General features: G+C 45.3%; 1 protein-coding gene across 1 annotated transcript in view; it reads left to right on the top strand.

Moving 5' to 3' along the window:
* Nucleotides 1–11,978, top strand: part of LOC141975324 (gametocyte-specific factor 1-like) — a 29,999-nt gene extending 18,021 nt beyond the window's left edge. Inside the window, exons 3-8 of the mRNA XM_074935614.1 lie at nucleotides 1,874–1,974; nucleotides 5,138–5,264; nucleotides 6,641–6,727; nucleotides 7,188–7,251; nucleotides 11,675–11,801; nucleotides 11,919–11,978. Coding sequence (XP_074791715.1) covers nucleotides 1,874–1,974; nucleotides 5,138–5,264; nucleotides 6,641–6,727; nucleotides 7,188–7,251; nucleotides 11,675–11,801; nucleotides 11,919–11,978 — 566 coding nt within the window. The remainder of the gene's footprint in view (nucleotides 1–1,873; nucleotides 1,975–5,137; nucleotides 5,265–6,640; nucleotides 6,728–7,187; nucleotides 7,252–11,674; nucleotides 11,802–11,918) is intronic.
* Nucleotides 11,979–13,735: the final 1,757 nt, after the last annotated feature.

Here is a 13,735-nt window from a genome sequence, read left to right as displayed (position 1 = left end):
TCCTCAGCAAGTTTGCAGATGACACTAAACTGGGAGGAGAAGTAGATACGCTGGAAGGTAGGGAAGGGTCCAGAGTGACCTAGACAAATTGGAGGATTGGGCCAAGAGAAATCTGATAAGGTTCAACAAGGACAAGTGCAGAACTCTGCACTTGGGAAGGAAGGAAGGAAATCCCATGCACTGCTACAGTGTAGAAAAGGACCTGAGGATTAGAGTGGATGAGAAGCTGGATATGAGTCAGCAGTGTGCCCTTGTTCTCAAGAAGGCCAATGGTATATTGGGCTGTATTAGTAGGAGCATTGCCAGCAGATCGAGGGAAGTGGTTATTCCCCTCCATTTGGCACTGGTGAGGCCACACCTGGAGCGTTGCGTCCAGTTTTGGTCCCCCCACTACAGAAGGGATGTGGACAAATTGGAGGGAGTCCAGCGGAGGGCAACAAAAATTATTAAGGAGCTGGGGCACATGACTTACAAGGAGAGGCTGAGGGAACTGGGGTTATTTAGTCTGCAGAAGTGAAGAGTGAGGGGGAATTTGATAGCAGTCTTTAACTACCTGAAGGGGGGTTCCAAAGAGGATAGAGCAAAGCTGTTTTCAGTGGTGGCAGATGACAGAACAAGAAACAATGGTCTCAAGTTGCAGTGAGGGAGGTCTAGGTTGGATATTAGGAAACACTATTTCACTAGGAGGGTGGTGAAGCACTGGAATGGGTTACCTAGGGAGATGGTGGAAACTCCATCCTTAGAGGTTTTCAAGGCCCAGCTTGAGAAAGCCTTGGCTTGGATGATTTAGTTGGTGTTGGTCTTGCTTTGAGCAGGGGGTTGGACTAGATGACCTCCTGAGGTCCCTTCCAACCCTGATATTCTATGATTCTAAGCTGGTCCCTGGTATCAAAAAGGTTGAAAAACACTGATCTTTGTAATCAGTCTGCCCCGTCCCCCTTACTTCCAGCTATCTAGAAAACCTCCCACAGTCCATTGGCCCATGTTCCTTTCTGTGCATGCCCTCTGTACTCTGATACAAACGTGGATAAATAGCATGGAAGGTGTGAGGGGAGACACATTTGTGATGGCAAGAAAGCTGCTGCATGGACACAAACTGAATCCTGAAGAAGAGGTCTATGTATGCTTGAAAGCTTGTGTGTCTCACTATGAGAAGTTGGTCCTCCCCTACCTTGTCCCTTCTGTGTAACTGTTAAGTGATTAAGGTGATTCATGCCTGTCTCTGGGTCATAGTATGGACTAGGAGGGAACATTTTCAAAAAGTGCCTGTGACTTAGGCCCTCACTATGTTCAGTGAGTGTTGGGCTCTTAAGCACCTGCCAACCTCTGCACTTTACAGGGCCAAGTGCACTGTAGTGCAAATTGCATCCTTTACTCCAGACATGTTTGTTTCAGTTTGATTTTTTTCTTAATCCAGCAGAGATGGCCTTGGAGTCTGAAGGTAAATGCAAAAGGATTTACTTCAGAGTGCCGTGCTTCTGCCAATCCTTAGCATGTCACTACTGTACAACTAGCTAATTTGGTAGCTTCAAGGGTTTTTATAGTAATGTTTATTTCCAGCTCACTGTTCTGCATAAGTATAGTCATTAATATGTACTGGCCACTCTGCACTACTGATTGCGCTTTCCTCATTTTTAATTGAATATTCCACTCACCCAAAATCCGAAGTGAATTTGGTTGGGTACACACAGCGAGTGCCAACTTAGCAGTTTAGCATTTTTGTCTCGGCTATTAAAAATTGATGGCTTAACCCCGTTAGAGGGCAGCTCCAGTACCTAGTATGCTTCCACTCTTGTTAATTGTGTTGATGATGAACTTAAATCTTGTTTTACAGAATGTTTTTTCTTTTGTCTTTTTATTCCTTCTCTTCCAGTTGATGCTTTGGATCCAGAGAGGTTAATACAATGTCCCTACGATAATGATCATCAAATCAGGGCCTGTCGGTTTCCCTATCATCTTATAAAGTGCAGGAAGGTAGGATGGGATGTTAAGGTCTCTAATGCACTTGGGAAATCATATTTTTGCAAATGCTAATGCATGGTGAGCTCAGTATGCTGTGCTGCCTTTTGCTAGAAGGATGCATTCACTTGCTATTGGGCTGGAAGAAGCCGTCTTTATTTCATATTTATATCGCTCATCCATTTACCACTTCGTAAAAGCATCCAGTTCATATTTAGTAATGCCCTTCGGATCAGTGCATTTACCCTGAAGAAAGGCGAAACAGGTTCTTCAGAATACCTAGCTCAGTGATGGGATCCTATTCTCTTCCAACAGTTCACTCATGGGACCAGGCTATTTACTTCCCACTCAGGCCATGGAGCAAATGCAGCCAGTGTTATATGGATGCCTTCTGGCTGGCCAAAGCAGAAGTGATCTGATGTTGCAGTTAATTCTTTACTTTGCAATCAGAGCAGGAGAGCTGCTAAGCCATCTTTTTTTTTATATTGCTAATAACTCTATTCAGTGTACATCTGTCTGCAAGTCCCTCTTCGCAGTCTTCTATCCTGGGCGAGAATGCTGTATATTTAAGAGGAGAATCTGCTCCTTTCTTTTGTCCTCTCAGTCTAGTATCTTATTTTAAGCTCTCCAGTGCTAGTGTATATCAGTTGTACTGGTATAAGCGCACTTATACCGGTATAACTGCATCCACGTGTAAAGATGATGTACTGGTCTGATTGTATTGGTTAGGAATCACACCCCTAGCCAACATAGCTCTAGTAATATAAAAGCCATGCAGAGCAAGCCTGAGCAGTGGGTTCTTCCTCTTTGTATTCTTGCTCTTTTCTAAGGGTAAAGGCTCTTCATTCAGTGGGGGCCAGTAGTGCTCTTCTATGTCCACACTAGTTTACCTATACTGGCAAAATGCTCCCAATATAGATGTGGCCTCAGCTGGAACATTGAGTAACTTCCCTCCTGTTTCAGGAGGGTTAAATTAACTGCAAAGACTTAAGCTCTAGCGCAGGCAGAGACTTATCATAGAATATCGGGGTTGGAAGGGACCTCAGGAGGTCATTTAGACCAACCCCCTGCTCAAAGCAGGACCAATCCCCAACTAAATCATCCCAGCCAGGGCTTTGTCAAGCCTGATCTTAAAAACTTCTCAGGAAGGAGATTCCACCACCTCCCTAGGTAACCCATTCCAGTGCTTCACCACCTTCCTAGTGAAAAAGTTTTTCCTAATATCCAACCTAAACCTCCCCCACTGCGACTTGAGACCATTACTCCTCGTTCGGTCATCTGGTACCACTGAGAACAGTCTAGATCCATCCTCTTTGGAACCCCCTTTCAGGTCGTTGAAAGCAGCTATCAAATCCCCCTCTCCTTCTCTTCCGCAGACTAAACAATCCCAGTTTCCTCAGCCTCTCCTCATAGGTCACGTGTTCCAGTCCCCTAATCATTCTTGTTGCCCTCCGCTGGACGTTTTCCAATTTTTTCACATCCTTCTTGTAGAGTGGGGCCCAAAACTGGACACAGTACTCCAGATGAGGCATCGCCAATGTCGAGTAGAGGGCAACGATCACGTCCCTAGCTCTGCTGGCAATGCCCCTACTTATACATCCCAAAATGCCATTGGCCTTCTTGGCAACAAGGGCACACTGTTGACTCATATCCAGCTTCTCGTCCACTGTCACCCCTAGGTCCTTTTCTACAGAACTGTTGCCGAGCCATTCGGTCCCTAGTCTGTAGCGGTGCATGGGATTCTTCGCTCCGAAGTGCAGGACTCTGCACTTGTCCCTGTTGAACCTCATCAGATTTCTTTTGGCACAATCCTGCAACTTGTCTAGGTCCCTCTGTATTCTATCCCTACCCTCCAGTGTATCTACCTCTCCTCCCAGTTTAGTGTCATCTGCAAACTTGCTGAGGGTGCAATCCACGCCATCCTCCAGATTATTTATGAAGACATTGAACAAAACCGGCCCCAGGACCGACCCTTGGGGCACTCCACTTGATACCGGCTGCCAGCTAGACATGGAGCCATTGATCGCTACCCGTTGAGCCCGACAATCTAACCAGCTTTCTATCCACCTTATAGTTCATTCATCCAGTCCATACTTCTTTAACTTGCTGGCAAGAATACTGTGGGAGACCATGTCAAAAGCTTTGCTAAAGTCAAGGAATAACATGTCCACTGCTTTCCTTTCATCCACAGAACCAGTTTTCTCGTCATAGAAGGCAATTAGATTAGTCAGGCATGACTTGCCCTGGGTGACTCCATGCTGACTGTTCCTGATCACTTTCCTCTCCTCTAAGTGCTTCGGAATTGATTCCTTGAGGACCTGCTCCACGATTTTTCCAGGGACTGAGGTGAGGCTGACTGGCCTGTAGTTCCCTGGATCCTCCTTCTTTCCTTTTTTAAAGATGGGCACTACATTAGCCTTTTTCCAGTCATCCGGGACCTCCCCCGATCACCATGAGTTTTCAAAGAGAATGGCCAGTGGCTCTGCAGTCGTATCCGCCAATTCCTTTAGGACTCTCGGATGCAGCACATCCAGCCCCATGGACTTGTGCTCGCCCAGCTTTTCTAAATAGTCCCGAACCACTTCTTTCTCCACAGAGGGCTGGTCACCTCCTCCGCACGCTGTGCTGCCCAGTGCAGTAGTCTGGGAGCTGACCTTGTTCGTGAAGACAGAGGCAAAAAAAGTACATTAGCTTTTTCCACATCCTCTGTCACTAGGTTGCCTCCATCATTCACACTTTCCTTGACTTTCTTCTTGTTCTCTAGTTTGTCGCTTACTTAATTTAAAAATAAAGTGGCTGAATTATTTAGGGTTTCAAAGCACTTACTCCCCAGGTCGGCTTCTTAGGGCAATTTCATCTGTGCATTGAACCATGCCAGTGCTGACACTGCAACAGTTTCACTGTGCTTGTTCTGGGGCTGATCTTCAGTCAGATAAATTCAGGGCGTAGTTTAAATGTAAAAATAAACAAACATAGGCTGTAGCATAAAGGATGCGTATGCTTTGCTGTTTTTCCACTGCTTTTGTGCTCAGGACCTGAACTAAGTTTGACTTTCCTTGTTTTAATTTTTTCAACCTATTTCAGGATGCAGATTGCACAAACCCTTCACTGGTGATTAGAAAACACAAGGGTTTGGGTGAATTCAGTGAGATAGCACATGCTTTTTCTGTTTCTCTAGAACCACCCTGAAATTGCAAAGCAGCTAGACACATGCCCCTTTAATGCCCGCCATCAGGTTCCCCGAGCTGAGATCAGCCATCATATATCAAGCTGTGATGACAAAAGCTGCATTGAGGAAGACATTGGTGAGAAAATAGTAGACTCCTTTGGCTCTGTAAACTCACTTTGGGAACTCTTGGGCTAACGGAGTTCTAACGTAACTTTTGCTGTTAATGTTAGATTGTTTTAATGCTCTATTATTCCATAAGCAACCCTTTACCTGTAGTGCTTCATGATCCTGAAGTAGCAGGAGTCCTTGAAGGCTTGAGTTTCATTCATTCTGTGTCCATGGAAATTCTCCTAAGCATCTGAGAGGCAACTGGCTTGCATTACATGTGTTATCTGCCAGAGATTTTAGCATTAAAATGGGAATTGTGCATTATGCCATAAACTGTGTGTGTTGAATGAGATCTAGTTGGGAATCTGGATGGCTTAGAGAGGAAAGATAGTGGCCATGAGAAAGGTGGGTCTCCAGTGCAGATCTGACCTGATAGTGACCAAAAATCTTTATAGCCTGTCTAGTGGCATATGTGAAATAAATTGGTCTCAGTCCAGTTCTTAATGGACAAGTGTCTAGATCATAACAATCCTCCCTTCTGTTACATCCTACTTGACTATCTTAGCAGAAAAGCCATGACTGAGCCAGGGAGGCTGAATAACTTTCCCAACAGGAGTTGGGTTCCTCCAGTTCAGAGTGGGGCAAGTTGGGGAGGGGACTATGGAGAAGCTTCCCTACCACTGCCCATGCTGTCTGCTCTGTGATGAGGAGTTCACTATCCAGGTCTGTCAGCCCAGCACCTAAATCACTTGGTTATGTGGGTCGTGTTCCAGTTCTTCCCCCCACTGATATCTATACGGCTATCACTACACTGGAAAACGTACCTATTCTCTGGCAAATGTAGAGTTGTACTGAAGATAGCAATGATGTGCATGTTAATGTAGACAGGGCTTAGAGCATGACAGTAGTGAAAAAACCCTGAGAAGATTTTTGTGACATGACAGTAGAAACACACCTGAACCCTCTCCCAATTCGTATGTTGGAGCAGCTGCACCATTGCTGAAAGATGTGTGCAGAATTGTTTAGCTTTAGAAAAGGCCTAAAACAGGCATTGGCAAATGGGGGCCACATCCACCCTGCCAGATCATTTGATTTGGCTTGCCAAACATTCGGTGTTGTAGCAAACCTTTCTGAGTTAGACAATATATAGCCTCTTAAGGTATGACCCACCAAAGGGTTCTCATGGATTTTGTATCCCTTTGCTACCTTCAAGATGCCCATCCCTGGCCTCAAGAGTTTTGCTCCTAAGACTAGGGGAGTACCTGATCAGCTTCCAGTGTATGCTGCTCCTCTCCAAGGCCTAGAGCTATTCTACAGCTAGGTCAAAAAATGATTAATGTACCTAAAATAGGATTTTATTTTATCCAAAAAGATTTTCTCACTAAGACTCTTCTTTGCTTTAAGTGAGTCACTCAAATAACTGCCAGGGAGAGAAGATGAACATTGTCAGCATGTGGCAGCCGCCCCCATGTGACGAAGATTGGGATAGAGGTAAGGAAGTAGGTTGAGGACACGGGCTGTCAGCGCCTGCTATTCCCTTCTTCTTGTCCCCAAAGAAGTCACATGGACTAGGAGAGAGAGGTCCCATAGATCCTTCTGCACAGATCATGTGTTGGGACACCCAATTATACTGTCCCTGAACAAATTAAGTTCTCCTGCTTCACAGGCTCTTCCACATGCCTTCTATTCTTTACAGAACTTCTGTTGTTTTCCATGTAGTCTGTTGCACCATCTGTGCTTTGATGAAAATGGAAATTGATGATAACCTTTACACTTTATATTTCTCAGTTAAATGTCTGCTCTGCTGTCACTTATGCCAAGCCGTAGAAAATTCTCATTCCGTTTTGTAAACCTAGCAGCGTCTCTGTCGTATTTCTTATTTGATGTTGCTATGACGCTTGCAGAAGTTACTCAGTACTGAGCCACAGTGATGTCTGTTTCCTTTTGGCAGATCTACAGGAGCAATCAAATTCTACTTTCGTTTGGGGCACGTTCAGTAGTGACGTAAACAACAGGTAGCAAAAGGTGTATTTCTTGTGACAGTGCTTTCCATAAATGATGTGCTTTCAGACTACTTTGAACTCATGCTGCTGTGTTGTTGGGAAGATGCAATTTACTTTATGAATCCTATTTTTGGGGTGATGGTGGGGGCGTTCCCACTGGCATGACTCAACAGTCCTGTGCCCCTGGGTCAATGTTTCCTGTCTCCTTTTAGTGGCAGATCCATATGAGAGTATAAGAACATACTGTTGCTACCAGATAATGGTTACTCCTCTAGTTCTACTGTAGTACTCTTAGTGCTGATGGTCGTGGGTTCAATCCCCACTGGTTCTGTATTTGTGGGGGGGGGGGTATTAAACACTAAACTGTTACGCTGGGCTTGATAGAAATGCAGACTGATGTCAGCTGTTTAAGCCTAAAACTTCTGACAGCTAATCTAATCTCTCATGGCCTGAGTCAGAAATAATCATTTTGTTGTTTGTGTAATCACAATGTGGGATTGGAAAATGAAGCACAATGTGTCTGGTCATTATCTCTGTCTCACCCCTGAACACCCAAATCATTGTACTGTGCCTTACCTGTCTAATCAGAGGTCATCAACATATGAACTTCTACAGCCTGTAACAGTGACATAGAATTGTAGGGCTGAAGGGACCTCGAGGTCCTCTAGTCCAGTCCCATGCACTCATGGCAGGACTAAGTATTATCTAGACCAGTGGTTTTCAAACTGCGGGTCGTGACCCAGAACTGGGTTGCGGAATGAAGGGCACTGGGTCGCAGCGGCTCTCGTCAGCACTGCTGACTGTTAAAAGTCCCGTCGGTGGTGCTGCCCAGCTAAGGCAGGCTAGTCCCTAGCTGTTCCGACACTGCACTGTGCCCTGGAAGTGGCCAGCAGCAGGTCCAGCTCCTAGGTGGAGGGTGAGCCCCAGGGCTCCATGCGCTGCCCCCGCCCCGAGCACAGGCTCTGCACTCCCATTGGCCAGTTCCCGGCCAGTGGGAGCTGGGTGGGGCAATGCCTGTGGGCGAGAGCCATGCGGAGCTACTTGCACCCCTGCGCCTAGGAGCCAGACATGCTGCTGGCCGCTTCCGGGGTGCAGTGTTGTCCGCGGTGCCAGGAAAGGCAGGAAGCCTGCCTCTGCACCCCAGCTGCACCGCTGACCAGGAGCCTCCCGAGATAACACCACACCCCTGCCCCAGCTCTGAACCCCCCCAACCCAGAGCCCCCTCCTGCAGCCCCAGCCCAGAGCCCTGACCCCCTCCCACACTCTGAGCCCCTCATTCCTGGCCGCAGCCCACACCCCAGACTCCTCATCCCCAGCTCCTTTGGATCGCGGGCATCAACAATTTTTTTTCAACTGGGTCACCAGAAAAAAAGTTTGAAAACCACTGATCTAGACCATCCCTCACAACTGTCTGTCTAACTTGCTCTTAAAAATCTCCAGTGATGGAGATTCTGCAGCCTCCCTAAGCAATTTATTCCAGTGCTCAACCACTTGGACAAAAGGAAAAACTTCCTGTCAAACCTAAACCGCCCTTGCTGAAATTTAAGCCCATTGTTTCTTGTCCTATTCTCAGTGGTTAAAGAGAACAGTTTTTCTCCCTTTTCCTTGTAGCAACCTTTTCTCTACTTGAAAACCGTTATGTCCCTCCTCAGTCTTCTCTTCTCCAGGCTAAACAAACCCAATTTTTTTTCAATCTTCCCCCATAGGTCATGTTTTCTAGACCTTTAATCAGTTTTGTTGCTCTTCTCTGAACTTCCTTCAATTTGTCCACATCTTTCCTGAAATGTGGCACCAATCATTGGACACAATACTCCAGATGACATTTAATCAGCATGGAGTAGAGCAGAAGAATTACTTCTCATGTCTTGCTTACAACACTTCTGCTAATGCATCTCAGAATGATGTTGACTCCTATTTAGCTTGTGATCCAGTATGACCCTCAGATCCTTTTCTTCAGTACTCCATCCTAGGCAGTCATTTCCCATTTTGTATGTGTGCAACTGATAGTGGAGTACTCTGAATTTGTTCTTATTGAATTTCATCCTGTGACGGGTTCCCCCAGGGGTGCCACCTGGGACTAGGGTTCCACTGACTCACCAGCCTGGGCTCCCTCTCAGCACTGTGCTGCTGTGACAGGCTATAGACTGCTCCTGGACCTACACTCCCAGCAGCATTCACACAGGCAGGGACACACCCAGCTGCAGTTTCATGCAGGCTTTGGACAGCCACTGCATGATCCAGCAATAGAGAGGCTACAGCCAAAATAACCCCCAGTCTGGGACCCCAGAGCTGTACCATCCCGCCCTGATCAAAACCCCAATCAGTATGAATTTATTACCCAGTTCGCCATTCCTTCAATGTGGAGAGGACAATGCATACTTGTGTTAACCAGGCTGAGATTTTTCCCCAGACGCTTTGGTCACAGGCATACCAGTTTAGATAAAGCAAAAAAGTTTAACTACAAAAGAGAGATTATAAATGATAGAAAACAGACCAAAGCAGATTACCTCGTAAATAAACAGAACTGCAAACTATAAGCCGAAAATACTAGAAAGATTGGATATGAATTAACAAATTCTCACCCTGGCTGATGATAGTCAGGCTTGCAGATTCTTAAGGGACAAGCTGCATTTGTTTTGCAGCTTGGGATCTCCTACCCTGTTCCAAGACTTTTTCTTTTAGAGCTTCTCTCTGTTGAGTTGTGGGGAAGTGAAGAACAACCAATGATGTCACTCCTTGCCTTATATAGCTTTTTCATATGGCAGGAGCTCTGTTTCAAACTTGGTTCCCAGACCAGTTTGTGGAAAAATTCAGGTACCCCAAATGGAGTCCAGAAGCATGGTCTGGTCACGTGCCCTTGCAGAGTCATAGCAGCCATAACTTACAGAGTGGCCTTCCACAGGAAGGCTAAGCTATTCCACAGTCCATTGTCTTTGTTGATGAGCCATTAGCACTGTTTGGCTTCTTCACTGTTGTACCTGAAAGGCTGGCTGTGGGTGTTTTCCAGAGTAAGCCCCTTTGAAATACAGATACCTAGTCAATATTCATAACTTCAAATACAAAAATGATACATGCATACAAATAGGATAATCATATTCAGCAAATCATAATTTTTCCAATGACACCTTACATGACCGATCTTGTACAAAACATCATAATTATGCCATAATCAATGATCCTAATAATAACACTATGATGAATACGGAGTGTTACACATCCTATTTACTTCAGACCATTTCTCCAGTTTGTCCAGATCATTTTGAATTTTAATCCTATCCCCCAAAGTACTTGTAACCCCTTGCAGCTTGGTATTGTCTGCAAACTTTATAAATGTGCTCTCTATGCCATTATCTAAATTGCTGATGAAGATACTGAACAGAAGCGGACCCAGAACTGATCCCTGTGGGACCCCACTCAATATGCCCTTCCAGCTTGACTGTGAGCCACCTACTCTCTGGGAACGATTTTCCAACCAGTTATTCACCCACCTTGTAGGAGCTCCATCTAGGTTGTATTTCCCTAGTTTGTTTATGAGGAGGTCATGCGAGACCATATCAAAAGCCTTATTAAACTTAAGATACACCACATCTACCATTACCCTCCCCCATCCACAAGGCTTGTTACACTGTCAAAGAAAGCTATTAGGTTGGTTTTGCCACGATTTGTTCTTGGCAAATCCATGCTGACTGTTCCTTATCGCCTTATTATTTTCTAGGATTCGGCAATTTGATTGCTTAATTATTTGCTCCATTATCTTCTCGGGTACTGATGTTAAGCTGACTGGTCTGTAATTCCCCAAGTTGTCCTTATTCCCCTTTTTATAGATTTGGCGCTATATTTGCCCCTTTTCCAGTCCTCTGGAATCTCCTGTCTTCCATGACTTTTCAAAGATAATTGCTTATGGCTCAGATATCTCCTCAGACAGCACCTTGAATATTTTAGGATGTATTTCATCAGGCCCTGCTGACTTGAAGACATCTAACTTGTCTAAGTAATTTTTAACTTGTTCTTTCCCTATTTTAGCCTCTGATCCTATCTCATTTTCACTGGCATTCACTGTTAGACGTCTGCATGAAGTCTGCATGTATAGAGATGACTAGGGCATGTGTGCTGAGATGCCATTTACAGTTGAGGGCAGTGCAATACTGATGATCAAGCTTTAACTCTGGTTTTTCTTGCTGTCTTTGGCTTATTTCTTTCTTGTCTGGATGACTGATTCTGGGGATTTTAGTCAAAGTAGATGGCATCAACATGTTGCACACTTTTCTCTAGCCTTTGCGAGGAGAAGTAACTGTTCTGATTGCATGAAGGTTTGTTTAAATTAACATACTCTGTTGTCTTCAGTTTTAGAAAAATACTTGAATATTTATAGTAAAAGGTACTTGGCTAAAAGAAGTACACATGTGTAGGATAATTCGTATTTGATCTCTTTCAGCCCTGGGTCCAGCGTAATAATGGAACAAAAGAATAACCTAACGTCAGGCATGAGAGCACCCAAGTCCTTGCCATATAGCCTATCCTGGAAAAGCAGTAAGTACAATGGCTGGTGGTCTCCTCATGCTGTAAGCTGGGACCTACATGTTAGCTCAAAGTGGAACGGGATAACTTTTCTCTGTATTTTTATTCCGTGTGTCAGCATTCTCCTCCATAAACTGAAATGCTTTTATTACCACCATCAGCAAGTGGAGATGGAGAGCTCTGTAACACAGTCCTCCCTAGAAGCAGCTGCATTTCTGTAGTGGATGGAGTGTCTTCTGTATCCAGGTTTTATTTTGCTGTAGGTGGCATTGTGTCAAAGGTTGTCAGGCTCCATGTATTGCCCCCATTACTGTAGCATCTGACATTTAAATTGTTCACCGCTCTTGGTTGAACAAAAGTCGAGGCTTACAAACAGGGCTGAGTTTGGCACAGTGGAGCTCAGCACAGTTGTAGCTCTTCGGGTTCAGCTGCTACTGAAGTCAGTGGACGCTGTACACGTGTGCAGCAGCTGTAGCATTTGGTTGGTTTTGCAAAACTTGATTGAAATCTCAGAGCTAGGGTGTGTCTATCCAGGAAAACCTACCAGTGTTACTTCCAAGGGGATGTAATCTAAACGAAAAAGGCCATTGTTTGGAATAAGTGTTCACGTAGGAAGTCACCCACTTAGTGGTGTAGTAATGTGTATTCCTTAGGGAATTCTGCACTAAAAAATTAAACATTCTGCACACAATATTTTAAAATTCTGTATATTTTATTTGTCAAAATAATAATATAATCACACCAGTTTCAATTATTTTGGTATCTTCTTTCAAACTACCTGTCAGCCAGTATGTCTGTAACAATACAGACAGCAAAAAAGATTCCCCCAGGAGTAGAGAGTCAAAGAAACTCCTACAGCAACCCAGTTCCTGTTTCTCTGTTATGCTTTTGTTGGGCACCTCTCTGAGTGTGTCACACACATCAGCTGGGCCCATCTTTGGGAGAAATCTCTGTCCCTCCAGTCTTAGGCATCCACACCCCCTACCCTCCCAGAGTCCAGCTGTGGGGGACTAAGGGGGTGCCCCAGACACCTGCACCCCCTACCACCCAGAACCCAGGGATCCAGAGGGAGAAACAGCCTGATGCTGGGTCCCAGGCTTGTACAGAGTTTCCTGCATGCCACTTTCTTCCTTCAGGACATGCTGGGAACTGCACCTGCATGGAAAAGTCCAGCTCCCCCTCGCCCTGGCAGTGTCATGTATTTGCAAGCTGGAGAGCCAGGCTCTGCTAGGTCCCGCATCTGCTACTGACAGCCAGCAGCTTTGCAGCACTAATTCTGCTCTGGGGGGAGGGGGGAAATGAAATTATGTGCAAATTCTGCACTGTGTTGTGGCACAAAATTCCCCCTGGAGTAAATGTTGGTAATTTCCCCTATATACAAGCCTGGGTCTGTTCCCAATGGTGTCTATGGATGAGTCTATTGTAGTTGTTGGGGAGTGTGGGCTCAAGACTTGGCATTTTTCTCAGTCATCTGAGTCCATCCCTGATGAGCTGAAATGGCTGTTATCCCTCCCAAAGTCAGATCCTGAGCTTCAGCTCCATGCCTTACTCTGAATGCCCTGTCTCAGCCCTTTGCTGCATGGCTGCCGTGCTTTCCTGTCCACCACATGTCCTGCTAGTGGAGGGGACGTGGATCTCCGATCCGCAGATGTCAGGCTGTGGGGACTGGAAACGGCTCAGAAAAGAGAAGCAAAAATTACCCAGGGTCTGGAATGGCTTCCATACAAGGAGAGACTAAAAAGATGACTAAGCGGGATGTGATAGAGGCCTATAAAATCATGATTGTTGTAGAAAAAGTGAATAGAGAAGCATTATTTACCATTTCACACAATACAAAAACCAGGGGGTCACCTGATCAAATGAATAGGCAGTAGATTTAATACAAACAAAAGGAAGTACTTTTTCACACCGTGCACAACTAACCTGTGGAACTCATTGACATGGGATGTTGTGGTGACCAAAAGTGTAACTGGGCTTA

This window comes from Natator depressus, chromosome 20 (assembly GCF_965152275.1).
Source record: "Natator depressus isolate rNatDep1 chromosome 20, rNatDep2.hap1, whole genome shotgun sequence".
NCBI classification, from domain to species: domain Eukaryota; kingdom Metazoa; phylum Chordata; order Testudines; family Cheloniidae; genus Natator; species Natator depressus.
This window is presented reverse-complemented; position numbering and strand designations above follow the sequence as displayed.